The sequence below is a fragment of the Meriones unguiculatus genome, chromosome 4 (genome assembly GCF_030254825.1).
Source record: "Meriones unguiculatus strain TT.TT164.6M chromosome 4, Bangor_MerUng_6.1, whole genome shotgun sequence".
NCBI lineage: Eukaryota > Metazoa > Chordata > Mammalia > Rodentia > Muridae > Meriones > Meriones unguiculatus.
Window position 1 is genome coordinate 98,216,780 of NC_083352.1, and position 18,773 is coordinate 98,235,552.

Below are 18,773 nucleotides of genomic sequence, written 5' to 3' on the forward strand. Positions count from 1 at the left end.
AGCATTCAGCTGTGCTTGTGCCTCACACAGGCACAGTAACATTCCTTCCTGCGGGGCTGTTCAGGTTCAGCTGCCCTTAGTTGGGTACCTACTATGTGCCAGGGCTTATCTCACTTACTACCAAAAAGTTCTATTAGTTCCTTCCCTGCCTTTTGAAGTGGATACAGGTGATAATCTGAGGGCCCAGTGTGCACTAGCAAGACGGGAACTTATGTCCTGAAGGGTGAGCTCTTGGCCTCCTGTTCATGAAGCAGCGCTTTGTCCTAGGACAGCCCTGCGCTGCATGTGGCGTGGACAGGAAAGCACAGCCAGTGGTCTCAGTGGTTTCTCGTCCTCAGATCACGGACTTGACTTCAGAGCTTGCTGATGAACGCTTCAAGGGTGATGTGACCTGCCAGGCACTGGAGAGTGAGCGGGCCGAGAGGCTTCAGGCCCTCCGAGAGGTTCAGGAACTCAAGGTGAGGGCTCACGGTGACCTGCTTGGGGTGGCCTGAAGAGGTGGGTCCAGGTTGCTGGTGCCTCTCTGGGACCTGTCAGCTAGCTGACTTCTGTGTCCTGGGTCCTAGGGACACTTGGGTCTTGCTAAAAGCCTGGGAGGTGCTGTGGGTAGTGACCTGAGCAATGGAAACATGATGTGTGAGCATGATATATGTACCATGCTTGTCTCATGCGGGTGTTACAGGTGACCAAACCGTGGCTTTGGATGATCACCCGTGAAAGGGCCGGTCTTGGCCAGTTTAGTCCACTTTCATTATGACAGCAAAATATCTCAAGTGGATTTCTTTATAAAGCAAAGAGGTCTGCTAGCTCTCGGCTCTAGGGACTGAAGGTCTTGGGCTTCCCTATTGGCTCAGCCTTTGGTAAAAGCCTAAGGCAGCTGGCACCATGTTGGGAGAGAAAGATCTCTGAACTAAATAGGAAGCTAGAGGGTCTCTGGGTTCCCCACTGTAGCCCTCTGTAATAACTAAAGCAAGAGTCTCACAAGAGCCTCCATACCAGGACCATGACGCCCTCCATCAGGTCTAACCTTTCATGATGCCATAAACTAGTTTTTCAATACACTATCAGGGCTTGGGGGTAGAGATTCCATCGTTTCCAAACCTCAGCCGACACAACATGGAGCCTTTCTTCCAGGCTAAATACCAGCAAGTGCAGGATGCCTTGGGGGAGGTGCAGAAGCAGCTGGAGGAGGCACAGCAGAGGAGCCAGCAGACCACCTTGGAAGAGAAGCATGCAGGAGGAGGTGAGCAGCGGGGGACCCTGGGGGTTGGGAGCTGGCAGATGAAACACCCTTCCACTCGGTTCACGGTTCACTTGATCGTGGCTCTGCCGCGAGCACTTATGTCCCACTGACATCACCACATCTGCGGCAGCCAAACAGGTACGACCCTGCCCTTGGGCGGTTTATAGTCTAACCCAGCAGCCGCTGTGCTGTCTGCCCAAATTCCCAGTGAAGACGGATCATGGCGAAAGGTGAAGGCTCAGGTTGAAAAGCAGGGAGGAGCTAGAAATGTGGCTCCACTGGTGAAGCGCTTGCCATGCCAGCTTCAGGAATGACCTCTGCACGGTCTCACATCAACCAAGTTCATACATGATCAAGTCAAGACTGGCTCTCAGGGTGATTGCGTAGCGAGAGGCGGGCAGCGCCGAGTGCTCTGGTGTGCCCTGGTTATGCCACTGCCTGGGGACTTGGATTTCATGGTTGAGCGGAATGGTGACATCTTTGTCCTGTTCCCACTATGCTGTGTATTCCCTCCAGCTGAATGGAAGCTGTTGAGAAAATGCCCAGATATCAGATGCTAGCAAAATATTGGTAACAGACTTCAGGATGCCCTTGCAACATCAGGACCATCCAAGTGACAGAAGTCTGGAGTCTGTGGAGAAGACACCAAACACAGTGGGCTTCTACTATGCTCTTAAGAAATCGTTATATCCATTTCACTGCCTGTGTATGTGTGCACACATAAGACACATGACAATCAGGGGGCAATCTGTGGGAATATTCTCTCCTATCATGGGGGTTCATGGTAGAACTCAAGTCATCATGCTTGGAGGCTTCCCCCCCATACACACACACTGTTCTCCTGCTTTGTTTGTGTCTGAGTCTCCCTGGGGCATAAACTGATCAAGAAAGGGACCACAGGGCATTTGAAGGTTTCTGCTAGGAGAGACTCAACAGGTCAGAGTGCACATAGGGAGAGGGGTATCTGTTGGTACAGAGCCAGCTATGTGCGGTAGCAGAGCCTCCCCAGAGGCATCCCAGGACGGCTCCATCCATCCAGGACGTGTCTGGATGAGGCTTCCCTGACATGTTTCTTTTGCAGCGATCAGGGGGCTGATGAGGTGGAGACGTCCTTAGCTCACAGGCCTATCAGTCACTGCATGAAGCAGGTGCTTAGCTCCGGATGTGCAGTTTGGGAAGCCAGGCCACAGAGAGTCTGTTTTTCATTAGGAAAGCCATACGTACTCTTTACATGAAACCTCTAAAATACAGGAAAGTTGAAAGGGCCAATAAAACACTCTCATCCACCACTGCTGTGCTCCGTCGTCCGCCTCTGCCTCGTAAAAACCCAGCTTTCTTATGCCAGCCTAAACACCTACAGTGAGTCTTTTATAATACACTCCTGGCACCAGGCTGGACTCTGAGGGCCTCAGAAGAATTTTAGTTGAGCTCAGGAAACTAGCCGTAAGTGTGGAAACAGATTACAGAAAGCCAGGAAATAGGTGAGTGGATAAATCAGGGCATTGTTATATAGACTGGTTCCTCGTTCTCTCATCTATCCATTCGCTCACTGACCCATCCCTCTACCTACCCATCAGTCCCTTATCTATGTTCCCACCTATCCATCTATCCCAATCTCTACCATTACACCTGCTTATGAGGGATACATGCATTACTCTTCCATCTTAACCACCCACACAACCATCTATCTCATCATCTATCATCTATTTCATCATCTATCATCTATCTATCTGTCAACCGTCCCTCTGTCTGTCTGTTTAATGAACACTTGTTTGCATTTACCATATGTTCATCACCATAGTGTGTCCTAGCATAGTACTTATGGATAGAAGTCCTTTCCTGGATTCTCATAATTTTCTTTTTACCAGGAACAAACCAGTTTATAGCTCTCTCTTGAACAAGTTTCTTATCCCATTAAATGGTACTAAAAGCTGAATAGAAATGACTTGTTATTAATACAATCATCCATTGTACTGGTAAAAATGAGTGTTCCACAGATGGATGCATAGATGGATGGTGGGTGGGTAGACGGATATATGGATGGATGGATGGATGGATGGATGGATGGATGGATGGGTAAATGGATGAGTCAGTGGATGGATAAATAATGGATGGATGGACGGGTGGGGGATGGGGTAAATGGATGGATGGATACATGGATGAATGGATGGTGGATAGATGGACAGGTGGATGGGTAATGGGTGTATATAGATGAATAGCAATGTATATAGATGATAAAGAAGTGGATTTGCTATTTCCTAAAAATGTTCCCCAAGTTCTATTAGCTTAAGAAACCTTATTCTCTTGGTTGGTGATCAAAACACAAGATATAATAACCCCTAATTCAGCCAAATAATTTTGAGTCAACTATCTCATGACTTTCAAAACCAAATCAAGTGTTTCAGTATACCCCAGGGCATCTTGTGGCCAAATTTCTATTGAGTGATTATTCATTCACCTGTCTGGTAACTCCCGCCCAAGTCACCCAGCCTTGGCCAGGAACATGCTGGCTCTCTTTACCTCATGGTTCTGGTGGGTCCATCAGCAGCTGGAAAGCATATCTTCCCTCTGTCTGAAAAACTACCTAGATGGTGTAGGGGATACACCAACGACTAGAGAGCTCCCTGCCTTCCAGGTTATGGGATTTCTTTGGAAAAAGAAACATCCAGGCACCCTTGCAGGGCACAAGGGATCCAAAGTTACAACAGCGAGGTCAGTGGATGTGGTCAGGACAGGCTGCCTGGAAGGAGCTCTGGGCTTTGCTTCAGCCCAGACCTCAGACACCAAGGCTGAGGCTCGGGGGCCATGAACAGTACTGTGAAGTGGCAAGAGCCTCTGCCATCTCCTTCACCAGCCGTCTACTCTGCCCCACAGCGGACGAGTGGCAGATGCGCCTGGACTGCGCTCAGATGGAGAACGACTTCCTGAGGAAGCGCCTTCAGCAGTGTGAGGAGAGGCTGGACTCTGAGATGAAGGCTCGGGCAGAGCTGGAGCAGAAGGTAAGAGGGTGGAGGTTGCGACCCCAGAGGCCCAGGGGTGGGTGCCTTTTCCCTCCATAGTGCGAGGCCACTGTGTTGTCTGGTCCTGGGGAAGGAGGTGGTGGAATCTTTACCTTTGGAGCGAACCTTATCCCTGTGGAATGTGGGGAGGGTGTTCTGGGGGAAGGGTGCCGCCTGCCTTGAATCCAGATCCATGTCAGAGGTGTGGCTCTAGCAGAAATCAGTGGCATCTAGGCCTCAGGTTCTACTCTGTAAAGTCGCTACAGCACATTTTTGGAATTCTCCTGCTATCTTAGTCAGGTGAGCACCACAACCAAGGCAACTCTTACAATAGGCAGCATTTAACACGAAAGAGGCCTGGGTTGAGTTTCCTCTACATTTTCAGAGGCTCGGTCCATTATTGTCATGGCCAGGAGCATGGTACTGGATCAGCAGCTGAGAGCTACATCCTGACCCACAGGCCGAGATAGGAAGAGAGAGACACTGGGCCTGGCTTGGGCTTTTGAAACCTCCCAGACCACCCCCAGCGACACACTTCCTCCAACATAGCCACACCTCCTAATCCTTCTAATCCTTTCAAACAGTCCCACTCCCTGGTAACTAAGCATTCAAATATATGGCCCTATAGAGGTCATTCTCATTCTCATGTCATGTCACCACACATGACATCTCCAGCCCCAGTACAACTCTCACCTCTGCTACTTGTCTCCCCTAGACTAGAGCCACAGCTGGTGATCTCTTCAACCACTGGCTGTACCATAGGTTAGAGTGATTTGATTCCCTTCCAGATTGTCCTAGCATTGCACATGGTCATGTCAAAGTGGACAGTTTTGAGTGTGTTCTATATCTTGATTGACCATTGGGAGAGGGTAGGTCCTCTGTTCTAGCCCCAGCAGTCCTAGGTGCCCTGTGCTGTGGAGTATCCTTTTTCTTCTTCTCTCATGGTAGTGTGCATGAGTGAGTGTGTATGCACCCATGCATGTGTGTGTATGCTGAGCTAGGTTTTATTGGGTTAACATCCCACTAATTCTAATTTTCCTGACTGTGTTGGTTTTACCAGGCATCCTTTGATAATGGGGCATGAGAAGGGTCTTCTGTCAGAAATACACTGAAAGAGGCCTGGGTTGGGTTTCTTGGGCAATTGCTTCCTACCTTATCCATGGCTTCTGGGCTCCCTACCGTGGCCCAGGCTGGGGTGTCCCATTCCCTTTCTCATTGGGTGGTTCTCTTTGAGAGTGTAAGCCCAGTACCACACTGATTTCCTCTTTCTCAAATACTCACTTTCTCCACCTAGGACCTTTGCATATGCTGCTGCTGGGGCTTGGAGGATGATTCCTCTCCTTCTGTTTCCATATCCTCATCCTAGCTTCAGACCTTAAACACCCCTCTCCAGAAAGCCTTGGCTGCCACAGATTGGGAATCCCCAGGCCATTCTCCCCGAGTCTGGCATACACCCTGCAGCATAGCATCAACTCTTTATGTCTTGGTCTCTCCCCTTCACCGTAAGAGCCATAGGGTGGAGGCTTCTATTGGCTGACTCTGCTGCTACAGTCTCAATGTGGGAGGAAAACAAACTGTGGGGTCCTGTAGAGGGGGCAGAGGAGGAACCAGTGGGGACCCTATAAACAGTGCAAGAGAGGTACAGTGAGCCTCCCCAGCCCCACCCCTAGGGTGTTGTTCGGCCTTTAACAGTCACTTCCAAGATGAATGAAGAACTGTGGCACTTTAAGACATCCTGGGTGCCCACACACGGATGGACAAAGAGGCGGCAGCCTGGGCCTGTGACCACAAATCACAAAGTCGGGTCACTTTCCCTAAGGAAGGAGGGGTAACTCACACCACATTAAAAAGTCATAAAGGCTCAACCTTCTCCAAGCAGCGGAACATAAGAAAACATCCCATTTGCCTTCAAATACTGAATTTAGAATTACAGGCCTCATTAACTCAGAGTTTTGCTTATTTAAAGCAGTCTTTTAATGAGGCTACTTCTTCAAAGCATGTATGCTGAGTCCCACTCTTCCCCCGATCTAAACTGGGACACTGTGTGTGTGTGGTGGTGGTCTGGGGAAGATGCAGGCCACTTGCTTCTGTATTTTCATGGCCCTGAGCGAGCTGTAGGCTTCAGCCCACACCACAGGACCGTGTGATGCCTGTTCCTGTGGGGGTCTGTCTCTAGGGTGCCTGCTCAGATTGGCAGAGAGGGCCTACTTGGTGACTCTGTAACTAGTCCTCACAGGTCTCCTCAGACAGTAGGTCCATCAGTCATCTGCTAGTCAAAGTGTCAAGCTGAGGCAGGGCGGGGAAAAATGAATTGTGGGAGTGGGCCAGGAGGTTGGCTGAGGCACAGCAGAGAGATCATCAAGAGACCGGTGGGCTTGCCACACGTACCTTGCAGCAAAGTGGGGCTCAGGGAAGCAACTCCCTGAAGCTGGCAGGACTCCTCCGAGGTCTTCTCTCCCAGCATCCTTTTCCCTACATGGCGCTGGCCTTGGGAATGGAGGCGCCAGTGAGCCTTTTCTTTTGAGCTCTCTCTTTTCGACAGCTCGGGGAGCTGCAGACTGCCTATGAGGAGGCCAAGAAGATGGCTCACCAGCTGAGGAGGAAGTGCCACCGCCTCACGTGGGAGTTGGAGGACACTCGAGTGCTGCTGGACAACCAGCAGAGCAGGAACCACGAGCTGGAGAAGAGACAGAAGAAGTGAGTGCATGCCACACTGTTGACCAGCCCGCCAGGGTGGGTGTCATGGCGATGGAGTACACTGAGGCCTCTGGCTTCTCTTCCAAAGCCCCCTCTCCACTTCTGTCAAGTACCCTGGAGCTCAGAGTGTGGTACCCTCATTCCCACCCCCATGTGGATGGATTCCTGTTGGGCTCTCAGGACCCCCAACCAGGAATGGTTCTTTGCTGTTACCGCCCCTGACTTCTTCCCGGAGGCCTTGTGACCTTGTGGAAGTTACTTGCCCTCTCTGGGCTCCACCATCTCTTTTCATCAAGGGATTGGTTGTAGAGAGTGAGGCTAAGCTAGTGGATGGGCGGGAGTCCATGCATCTTAGGGGATCACACCAGTTTTTCTCTGACTGCTTCCCTGCCTAGCTCTGTGAGTTTGAGCTGCATGCTCAATCCCTCTGGACAGATGCCGATCCGGAGAGAGGGGTGGGGTCTTCCTCTTGTGCATCCAAGTGAACTGGGCTTAGCTGCCCATCCCTAGTACTGAAAGGTGAGGTGTGCCACAGCAGCAAGTTTCTAAGCTGCACGTGGGTAAAATGCTGCCTGTGTTGGAATAATCTTGATGACGTGTTGAGAAGTACCCCAGGTGAGGCAGCCTTGGCTTTGCTTGGCGGTCTCGTTTCCAGGAGGCTGAGGGCAGGATCACATTCCATAGGTGGTTGGATGGGATCAGAACAACTCTCTGATTGCTCCCTTTCCCTTTTCCTCCTTGTCCCCTCTCCTCTCCTTCTTCCAGACAGGGTTTCTCTGTGTATCCCTGACTGTTCTCAAATATTGCTCTGTAGACCAGGCTGGCCTCGTACTCAGAGCTCTACCTGCCTCTGCTTCCTGGGTGCTGGGATTAAAGGCGTGTGCCATCACGTCCGGCTCTATGCCGTCTCTTGCTTTCACTTGTCTGGAGCTTTCCTGGGGTGACATCTTCATCCCAAAACAAAGGTTGGCTTCTTCTCACTGACCCTTTGTTCTATTCTCTATTCCACGCCCACCTGGGTGAACACTCGCTCTTGCATGGGGAAAATGACCCAACTCTACGCCAGCCACTTGGTACGTGACCTTGTCCAATGGCAGCGTCACTCTGAGCTGCAGAATGACTGGTGTCTTAGAGGCACCCATGACTTGCACCAGTCATTGGAGAATGTGTGTCTTTCGCGAGCCACAGCTATAACTGGAGCACTGAACGTACTCACGCCCCTCAGGTTTCTCCTGGTCCTCCTCTGGGAATTCTGCTCCTCCTGAGGGTGTCAGCTCTCCTATGGAGAGGCACTGGCCCATGGCCTTTGAGTTGTGGATTTCCTCACCCCAGGGACTTGCATTCTGTGCTCTGGGACGTGTCTCACCTCTTACCCTTGACTTTCTGTGTCTCTGAGCTCGCCTGCCTGTGGAGCCCTGAGCTCCACCACCAGCGCTGGCTTAGAAGTAGGTTTTGGTGTTAAATTCCTGATAACCCACATTCAGCTTCTGGGAAGATTAGCAGCTTAAAAGGAGCCCATGGGGGTGGCTGAAGTCTTAGTGCAATGGACATTTGGGCTGAACAACTCTAGTGATACAGCATGTTCTAGAAACCAGAGACACTTCCGTGTGTCTGTCCAGGGCCGTCTCAATTGCAGGCACAGCTGCCTCCATCTTTCTTTGCTCCATATTGTTAGAATTCCCCATCCCCACCTTGGCTTCTGCATTCAAGTAATGCAGAATGATTCCGTCTGGTGTTGGAGCCTTGTTGTCATGGAGATTCCAAGCATGGGTCACAAAGCTCCATTCCAAGAGCCAATGGAGTTCTTGGGCTGAGTCATGTGTCAGGCTCCTGGCCCTGAACCTCTGGAGGTTGGGTTCTGGGTAGGCTTGTACTTAGTAGAGTGAAGGGTGTGTGTGTGTGTGTGTGTGTGTGTGTGTGTGCGTGTGTGTGCGTGCAAACGTGTGTTCCATAAGTTGGGGTCTATGGGAACCCGTCTTGGGCATCAGGTGTCGTATTAAGACAAGAACTCCTCCAGAATGTTGGTCTTTCTCTGCCCCTTGCTGTCCTACCCCACCTGCTCCAGAGCATGAACAGGTAGATTGGCTATGAGGCTGGAGAAACTGGGTTCAACATTCCTTCTGCCACTGTGGAATTTGGGCCTCAACCAATGCACCCCTTTGAACTTGTTTCTTCCTTCACACCTGCACCTCACTTTTCCTACTGTGGCTATCTATTATTCACCAGTGTTGCTAAAGACAACAGAGACCCTAGCACAAGGCCCAGGAAGTTGGCACTGCCTGATCACCACCATCCTCAAGATTCAGGGGCAGCAGACAGAACCTCTGAAATGACGTCACCAACAGCCAATCAGAAAGCTCCTGGGCTGTTCCGGCAAGGGGAGCTTTCTAAAGAGAGCCATGATTGGCTTTCTGGGGAGCCAGGGGCTATGAAAGACAGCTGGTATGATGATCTCATTCAGGAATCCCTCTTGTCACTAATGTCCAAGTCCCAGATGCCACGCCATGATTGCTGGAGCAGTGGAACTTCCTGTGTGTGACTCAGTCACCCCCGACTGTGGCGTGGCAGCGTTCTCTAAAGGGATGCTCACCCGAAATGAGGTGGAAATCTGGGACAGAGGAGCAGAGAGTGAATGGGAAGGCAGGAAGGCAGCCCCAGGGTGGCCACCTCTGTGGAGGGGGAGGAAACTCCTTCCTCTGCCATGTGATGACCTGCAGGCTGCCTTCTGTTTTCTGATGCTAGGGGGAACAACGAGGACCAGGCAGCCTGTGAGTACCTGGCAGGCCATCCTCAGTTGGTGCCAGCCCCTGTGGCATGGAATGGGATCTTGAGCCATGGGCACACTAGTCAGGGACACTTACATGCAAAACCCCAGGTTGGACAGGGAAGGAGTCTCCAACAAGATGGAGTAGCTCCTACTCTCTCTCCCATCTCTTCTTTCTGTCTGTCTCTCTCCCCTCTTTCTCCCTCCTCTTCTCTAATAATCATATTCTTTATTATAAACATGCATTGTTTAATTTTACTCTGTATTTAAATACACTTTTTTTTGTCTCTATGTTGTATCAGGTTTCCAGTATTTGGATAGAAATCCTTTAGGCACCTAAAACTCATCCATGGAGTTCCAGACTCCTCCTCCCCAACAACCTCACACAAGAAAAGCCCATTCATTCCCCCTGCCTCTCATCTCACATTTTTAATTCTATCCACACATGACCCTGCCTCAGTTTCCCCTACCATGGTCCCCTGATGTGTCCATTCTGTCTCCGGCAGGTTTGACTTGCAGCTGGCCCAGGCACTGGGGGAGTTGATGTTTGAGAAGAGCCTCAGGGAGAAAGTAAGCCAGGAGAACAGTGGGGTACGCTGGGAGCTGGGCCAGCTACAGCAGCAGCTGGAGGTAAGCCATGGGCACTCATGGAAGTCTGGACTCTCTAGAAGCACCAGCATTCACCTGCTGCAGGGGACAGAGGAGGAGAGCCCTGGGTGGGTGCTGTGGTCCACCAGGCAGCTGGCAAAGCTGAACCCAGCATGCCCTCACGACACCCCCAGAGGCTGACAGACAGATAACCCTCTATGGCGTCACGCCCCAGTCACAGGGTCCCAAGTGCTACCTGGGAGGTCCCAGAGGTGCATCAGAGAATAAAGCTGAGCCAGTCATCTTGTCCAGGAGCCGCAGGCTGCCTCTCTGATACAGAGGGAGTTTGTGATATCAGCAGCTCCTTATCCTTTGGTAGGTCCTCATGACCCCTCAGGATGACCCGGGTACTCTGTCTACAGCCATTCATCCTGCAAACTTTGCCCTGGATCCAGCTTCCTAATGGATGGGTCACCTCTCCCTCTCTGATCTCTCATCCTGGCCCTAGCTGAGGGCTGGCACGGTGCCTGGCTCCCTTTTCCGACAGAAACACTTCCCTTACATGTGCCAAGACCCAAGTCCCGGAAAATCCCTCTCCCTCCATTCCCCAGGGTCCCTCTGAGCCTTCTTAAAGCATAACCATGCTAGTGTCCCCAGAGGAACTGTGTGTGGGGGGGGCAAGAGTGGAGGAGGGCAAAGTAGGAACCCAGGTGGTAATGTAAGCTTGTCATCTCAGCACTGGGGAAACTGAGGCAGGAGGATCCTGAGTCAGCCTGGGCTGCATGGGCTGTCTAATGATGCTGAGCCTGGGAGGCATCTAGGCCTGTGTGCACAGGTTGGAGGACCATGGTCACATGACTCCATTCCTCTGCCCCTTTCTTTGTAGCAAAAAGAGCAGGAGGCTTCAAAGCTGAAGCAGGAGGTGGAAAAGCTACAGGGCCAGAAGCAGGAGCTGTTAGGCTGTGCCTCCATAGGGGAGCAAGGCGTGGCCAGCCTGAAAGAGAGGGTCTGGGAACTGGAGTCCAGCGCCCTTGAGCAAAAGAAGGTCCACAGCCAGCAGGAAAACACCATCAAGCAGCTGGAGCAGGTGAGGAGACCCTCCCTGTCCAGGGGCCACTCTGCCCTGGGCTGGGTGCTCACACAGAGGGACTGTGTGAAAATGCTGCAGAGCTGCCTCACCGCTGCTCCTCAGCAGTCTGTGGCTCCCTGTCACCCCAGAAGGCCTCAGAGAAGCCAGCGCCTTGCAGGAGTCCCGCCCCGCAGGCAGCCATCCCTTTGCTGTTGCATGCCTTTGGCACTGGCCACGCCAGGATCAGTGGCACACTTCACCGTGCCCCTCCCCAATTGAGACACAAGTCCCATGACTGCAGGGTATTTGTTTGTTGACTGGCAGTTTTGATTACTTTTTTGTCTCAGTGCTTCCTGTAGTCAAGAATGACACCAGGAGCACTGTTGGTGCACAGCCATATCTACTCACCAAGCATCTAACATCATCGATGGATCGCTGCCCATGTATGAGGCTCGGTCCCTCACTCTCCCTGACCTCTTCTCATGGCTCTGTAGAAGAACCTCATAAGGGACATAGGGCATAGGACATTCCCTTCATGGGTGTGGGGCCTAAAGTCATATATATATATATATATGTATATATGTGTGTGTGTTATTTGTGTGTGTGTATAAGAGAGAAGGAAGGGGGTTTGGATTTGAGCTGGAGTCCTTAGGCTACAGGCTCAAACATCTATTCAGGCACAGAATCTAGGAAGATGAACCTTCTGGGATTTAGGGAACGTGCACTAACGGAGGGAGTAGGCAGGGACTGAAAACCCGACTCCCAGAGTCCTCAGGGAGGCAGCTGGTTTCTAGGTACCATCATGCCGAGCCACGGTGCTTGAAGCAGTTAGGAGACACAGGCATAGCAACAGAAAGAGTCTAAATACAGCAACGCGAGCCAGAAAAGCTCAAGTAGATGCTAAGCGCCCACGTGGTGGCTAACACCTTCCGCCCTACACTCCTGGAGTCGAGACGGAAGGACCACCATGAGCTCCAAGCCATCCTGGGCTACAGAGAGAGCATTTGAGGCCAGTGTTGGATATAGTAAGACTCTGTCTCTCCCCCAAAATCTAAATCCAAACACTAAGGAGAGATGGGAACTGTGAGAGACCTGAAACCCATGTGCCCTTACACACTTAATAAAATGCCAGCATTAGCATTTCTGGTTTTCAGAGAGATAGAGGGAGTGGAGACACGTGCATTTTCCTGTCCCCATATAAAAGCCACACAGTTTTTTTTTTTTTTTCCCAAGGGGAGGGAAATTTCAGTGCTTAGTTCTAAAGGAATTTCTGCTGGAGGACTTTTGTAATTGGCGATCCTGTTTAAACCTCGCCTGCTCTGGGAACGCCTGCCCGGGAGACATGAATGGCTAGAGCAGATGGACTCTATGCATCCCCACTGAAGCCAGGGTGCCAGCCCTCACACCTTGCTCCACCTCACTCCGTCTCACAGGGCGAAGCCTCCTGGGTGGAAGACATGGGTGTGGGAAGTGAAGGGTCGGGGGCTAGGGAGTCTTGGATGCTCAGGAGTGTCCAGCAGGCATTACCTAGCTGGTCGTTTTGTTAAACGCCTCGTCTGTATCAGACCCCACAGATGGAGAAGCAAGCCTGGCATCTGGTGCTCTCCACCTCCCCAGAGCTCGGAGGCCTGCTAGGATCAGTGCACCTTGAGTGTGTTGATCTAGTCTTGGGAAGGGCTGAGTGGGAGGTCAGGATGGGCTCGCTGAAGGGAGAGCTGAAGTCTCAGTCAGCACTGGCGGAAGGAGAGCTCCAGGGGAGGTGGACTGCTCCTGCAAAGGCCCAGAGGCCATGGAGTCATGTGACACTGGAAGAGCGGCAGCTCAGACGGCCTCAGCTCATTGTCCCTGGGACCTCAGGCACACCCCAGGGGTTTCTAGATGGTTCACTTCCTTGATGGGAGCCTCAACAATCTCCCAGCCCCAGGGCTAATGAGGAAGATCACAGTGTCCACACAGGCAGGATGCCGAGACTGACAGTGTGCTGAGCAGCAGGCCCAGCTTTCAGGCACAGGCAAACCAGCAGGCCTTTGTAAAAGGACCGTTATTATTTCTCGACGCTTCCTCCCAGCGCCAGGGAGGGCCACAAGCAGAAACATGAGCTGTGACCCTGAGGGCGGAGACGACACCCCTCCCCAGCGCCCCAACCTGAACTTAAACGGGAAGGGAAGGCTGAGAGGACACTGCGGTGTCCCCTGAACCTTGCACAGCGCATGTCCTCACAGAGGCCAGGCAGATATTTATTGATCTCAATAAGATACTTTTTTTTCCCCGGGAATTTTATGTTGACTCGTATAAGCTTGACATAAATGGTATTGCAGATGTCAGAAGTGCCCGAGAGGCTGGGGGGAAAAATGAAAAAGAAATATTATATTTCCTCACACGGCCTCTCATCTGGGATCATCCTCCCATAACCTCTGCCATTGTACAAGAAGAGCCGCAGTCTTAGTGGGGCTAATTTTAGCCAGGCTGTGCCAGGGGCTCTGGGCACATTGTCCGGTAGTCTCTTTGTGCTCCCAGCATTTCAGGAGCCCAGATCCGTTCTTGTGTTTCTTGCCTTTGCCTCTGCATTAGAGACAGCAGTTTCGAAGTTCTGAAACAGAAAAGGCTTTAACTTCCTTGGAGAGCATAGAAAGGGAATTGAGGCCAGCGGGAGAATGTGACGGATGAGTGACGTGTCCCGTGGGAGGGGGCGCAGGCAGTGTGGTGTGTCCCTGGGTAGGAGGCACATGTTAGAGAAGAAGGTCAAGGGTGGTCTGGAGGGCTGGGGATGTGGGCATGGCGTGGATGGCTCAGGACACGGATTGGGGGTGGTGCTGAGGGCGTGGGTGAGGACCTTCACCCACCACCCTTGTTTGCCTCCCCAGCTTCGCCAGCGGTTTGAGTTGGAGATTGAGCGGATGAAGCAGATGCATCAGAAGGACCGTGAGGACCAGGAGGAAGAGCTAGAGGATGTGCGTCAGTCCTGCCAGAAGCGGGTGTGTGAGCTGTGGGCACAGTAAGGCCCCCACGGTACCACTGGGGAGGATGCTGGGACCTGGGACCCACAGGAGTGCTTATACTCTGTAACCATCTGAGACACCTGTGCCCTGAGGGAGTCCAAACACCTGGGGCTCAGAGTTTTTAAGCACAACCCCAGAAGCTTCCAGAATTTCAAGCAAAATCTTTGCCAAGTGCCAGGCTGTGGGCAGTGATGCTGTTTGTGCAGGGAGCCACTGCTGGGCTTTCTCTAGCAGGCCTGTACTGTGTCCCTGCGCTTGACCCGAACTCTTTGCTCAGGTTCCTCAGCATTCCGTACCTGAGAGCCTGGCTCACTACTGTCCTCTCAGTCTGTGATCTTCACCATCCCCCTTACACACACACACACACACACACACACACACACACACACACATACACGGTGGAGACAGCCTCTCCTTAAAGGTAGCAGCTGCACTGTCTCAGTGCACTCTGCACTCTCCCATCAGTGTCGGCCTTTAGGCTTTCTCTGTCAGCAGTCTGACCTTGTCGGCCTTACCTGCTGTGTCCCAGGCGCTGCACGGTCTCAGCCACCACAGCCCATAGGCTCTCAATTGGATGGGGGACGGGTGGATCTCTTTCCTTTGGCAGTGCCCCTGGTTAGCGGAGTTTGAGCATCCCTCCCCTCCTCTGTCACACTTGGGGACCACGGAGAAATGCTCTTTACATTCTCCCAGGATGTGCTGGGCACGGATATTTTATGATTTGGGGGTATTTTTCTGGGTAGCGTTTCACTCTTATCATTTAGAGGCAGACAGGAGCACGGCAACTATACTTCCTGTGGGTCTTTTACACTTAACTTTATTTGTTTGCTTATTTATTAATGGTGTGTGTGTGTGTGTGTGTGTGTGTGCATGCCATGGCACATGGGTAGTCAGAGGTCAACATGGGAGTCATCCTGGGGATTGAACTCAGGTGGCAAAGCCCTCTCCTTGCCGAGCCATCTTGCTGACCCCGATTGGCTGTGTTTAAAACTCAGCTCCTCCTGGACAGATCTATGAAGGCAGCGTGCGAGAGCAGGTGGAGGCGTTTCTCTCCTGTGACAGATGCTGGTGGTGGCTTCCCTTCCTTCCTCAGTGCCTCCTCCCACAGCAGGAAGCAACCAGTGACCCGAGGGAATGCTGTGGGTGTTTGGTGGCACGAGAAGGGAGACTAACTGCCCTCAGGAATGCCTGGCTGCCGGTCTGTGACAGGGGCTACAGATGGCTCCAGGCACGCGTGGAGGGTGGAGGGTGGGATCGGCCCTGTGAGTGAGACTGGGGAACAGCTGGACAGCGTCTGCTGTATTCCAGCAAGGGACGCCTGGTTTGTTGGGTAATAGCTGGGAAATCAGGGCGAACTGCGAACTAAGTGAAGTGCTATCACTCAGATGTCCTAGTTGGGGTGGTGGGAGGAGAACACCTTAGCCCAGGGCTTCCATGAGGATATACACTACTCAGGGACCTGGGGAATACAAGGTCAAGGTGCTGGCAGAGGGGCTTCTGGCAGAGGCTGTCTTGTAGATGGTCACCTCTTTCGTATCTTTATGTGAGAGCGAAGGAGAGAGAAGGAAAGGGAGAAAGACATTGATTTCGGTTTTCTGCTGTCTTTATAAGGGCACTAACCTGCTGTGGGGTGCAGCCCTCATAGCCTCCTCTGACTCTAACCCTCCCAACAGCGTCTTCTAAATCCCATCCCACTGGAGATGAGAGAGAATTAGTGCGGTCCGTGTCACCAGGCACACCTGGGCTGGCGTCTATTTTCAGCCTCGTCGTAACAGGAAGCACGGGAAACAGTCTCCTAACACGCCATGCAGTGTGCAGCCTTCAGAGGCCGGACTGCTGGGGAAGAGGGGATGGCTCGGTGTGTAAGGTGCTTGCCGCACAGATGGGAAGTCCTGAGTTCAGATCCCCCAGCCACAGTGAGAAGCAGGGTGTGAGTGGAGCTGCTGCGACTCCAGCCCTGGAGGACAGAGACGGGAGGATTCTGGGAGCCTGTGGGCCCAAGATTCAGGGAGAGATCATGGCTCAGAAAGGTCCTGTGAAGAACACAGTGATCAAAGAAGACAACAGACACCAAATTATGGCCTCCACGTGTGCACATACAAGTCAACAAGTACCTGCGCACACACACACGCACACATACACACACACACACGCACACACATGCACACATACACACTCAACATGCTGAGACTAGAAAATATTCAAGCAGTGACCATGAGGACAGACGTCACAGTGTGTGGTAAAGGGGTCCTCTAATCTGACCAGCTCGCCCTTTCCTTCCCTGGTCCCAAGCTTTTAGGTTTCCAGGCCTTTTCACGGACATACCCCTCCCATTCATGAGACAGCAATTGGGTATGGTCTCCCTGTCCCCTCCACGTAGGGCCCTGGCCAGGGCTCTGTCTGCCCAACTCTCACTCAAGGGCACTCGCCTCTGTCCGGTGTGCCCACAGCTCCGTCAGCTGGAGATGCAGTTGGAGCAGGAGTATGAGGAGAAACAGGTGGCCCTGCACGAGAAGCGCGACTTGGAAGGCTTGATTGGAACGCTGTGTGACCAGGTAAGGCACACACACTGGGAGCCTGTGAGGGGACTCCAAGCCCACCTCTTAGCTCTGTGAGATGGAGGGGTGCATGAGAAAGCCAGCTACAGGTCTCCAGGAAGGGCTGAGGGCAGGCAGGCCTGTGAGCTGGCCCCTCTCATGTCCCCAGAGCGCATGTGTCTCCACCCATCCTTCCCGCCTGTGCTCACTGGCTCAGGAGCTGGTGACCAGCAAGTGCAGAGAAGAACACAAGGGAGTAACAGAGTGGCCTCAGAAGGCGTGGGCAAGTGAAGCCATGTGGCCTCTGGTGGCCGCTGGCAGGGAACTTTGGACAATGCTTGTACTAACAGGGTTGGGTATGGATGGCCACCATGGATGGCCACAGCTGACCTTGTTTGTAGGGACAAGATTTTCCCAGGAATGTAGCCAGGCTGGAGTCAGGCAGAAGTGTCTCCCACCTCTGCTGTCTGTCTGTCTCTGTGCCTGTCTGTCTTCGGGTAAGCTTGTTAATGGCTCTAAGCCTGTGGGCCAGTGGAAACCCTCAGGCCTGATCCTGTATATGTCTTGGGGTCCTCAGCATGTCTCTGTGTCGTTGTAAACATGATGCTTCCATGGTGAGGGCAGCCTTACACTGTGGCAGGGCACGCGTGCTGCCTGGCACAAGCTGCCAGGGCGCATACTGTACCCACAGAGCTGGCGCTGTGGGCTCCTTGTCCCTGGGAAGGCTGTGCAGTTTCCCCTCCATGACTAATCTGGTCATGATGGTCGGTTGGCGCCTGTATTTTCTGGGAATCGTTCTGTTCATGATCTGCCCATAAATGCTAATCAGTTTCTGATAATATACACTTCAATAGCTCTGCCCTGTGGCCACTCTCCGCCTTTGTTTATGACGCCCTTCAGTTAATAAAGTGTCTTTAATGCAGCCAAATTAACCACATTTATGGCTCACACTCTTCTACTTTCAAGTCGCTTTCCTTAATTTCAGTTCATATTTTACCATCTGTCTTAAAAGCTCTAAACTTCTTTTTATGTATATGATTAGCTTTTAATCCATCTTCTGTAGGTGTGTGGTACGAATTAGATACCTACGTTTTCCTGCTGTGGCTAACCCTCATTTTGTTTTTTTTTTTTTTTTTTTCACCATCCCTCATGCCGTGGGTGTGTGCGGATCCCCATTCTACTTGCTTCATGCTCTTCTCTGTCCCTACACAGTCTGGTCCTACTGGCTAGCTTTCAATAAATCGCAGTGTCCTAGATAGCTTTTACTGTCCGTTTAACACAGGTACATGTCGCCTTAGGAAGGAGTCACAACTGAGGGATTACCAGTCTCAGGTTGGTCTGCAGGCAGGCATGTGGGGAACTGTCAGGACAGGCAACTGGTATGGGAGAGATCAGTCCCCTGTGGGCAGCGCCATTCCCTGGGCAGGTGGTCTTGGGCTATATAAGGAAGTTAGCAAAACATGAGCCCAAGTGAGTCAGCGAGCAGCGTTCCCCCATGCTTCCTGCTTCAAGCTATCTGAGTTCCTTCTCTGGCTTCCCTTAATGGGGAGCTGTAACCCCAAAGTATGAGCCATGTATACCCTTTTCTCTGCGAAGCTGTGTCTCATCATGTTCTGCTGGCCACAACAGCAGAAAGGAAATTAGAACATGGGGCATCTGACCTTGCTTATCTTTGAAAATAATCTTGTCTTCTTGAGTCTTTAATGCAAGTTGGGGTGTACATGATACATGATACAGATACACAATACAGATGGGTCCCCATGTTCCATCCACAGAAAACCCAGTAGGAAAGGACGTCAGGGGCTGGAGAGCACTTGCTGCTTTTGCGGAGCCACCCCGTTCCTGGTGGCTCACAACTGTCTGTAATTCTTCTTCCA

At 52.0% G+C, this 18,773-nt stretch overlaps 1 protein-coding gene across 1 annotated transcript in view; it reads left to right on the forward strand.

The window, feature by feature from the left end:
• Myo18b (myosin XVIIIB) overlaps positions 1-18,773 on the forward strand; it is a 176,296-nt gene that overhangs the window by 68,436 nt on the left and 89,087 nt on the right. Inside the window, exons 26-33 of the mRNA XM_060383234.1 lie at positions 339-458; positions 1,135-1,243; positions 4,118-4,242; positions 6,785-6,939; positions 10,210-10,333; positions 11,178-11,378; positions 14,225-14,335; positions 16,810-16,914. Of these exons, the coding sequence (XP_060239217.1) occupies positions 339-458; positions 1,135-1,243; positions 4,118-4,242; positions 6,785-6,939; positions 10,210-10,333; positions 11,178-11,378; positions 14,225-14,335; positions 16,810-16,914 (1,050 nt within the window). The remainder of the gene's footprint in view (positions 1-338; positions 459-1,134; positions 1,244-4,117; positions 4,243-6,784; positions 6,940-10,209; positions 10,334-11,177; positions 11,379-14,224; positions 14,336-16,809; positions 16,915-18,773) is intronic.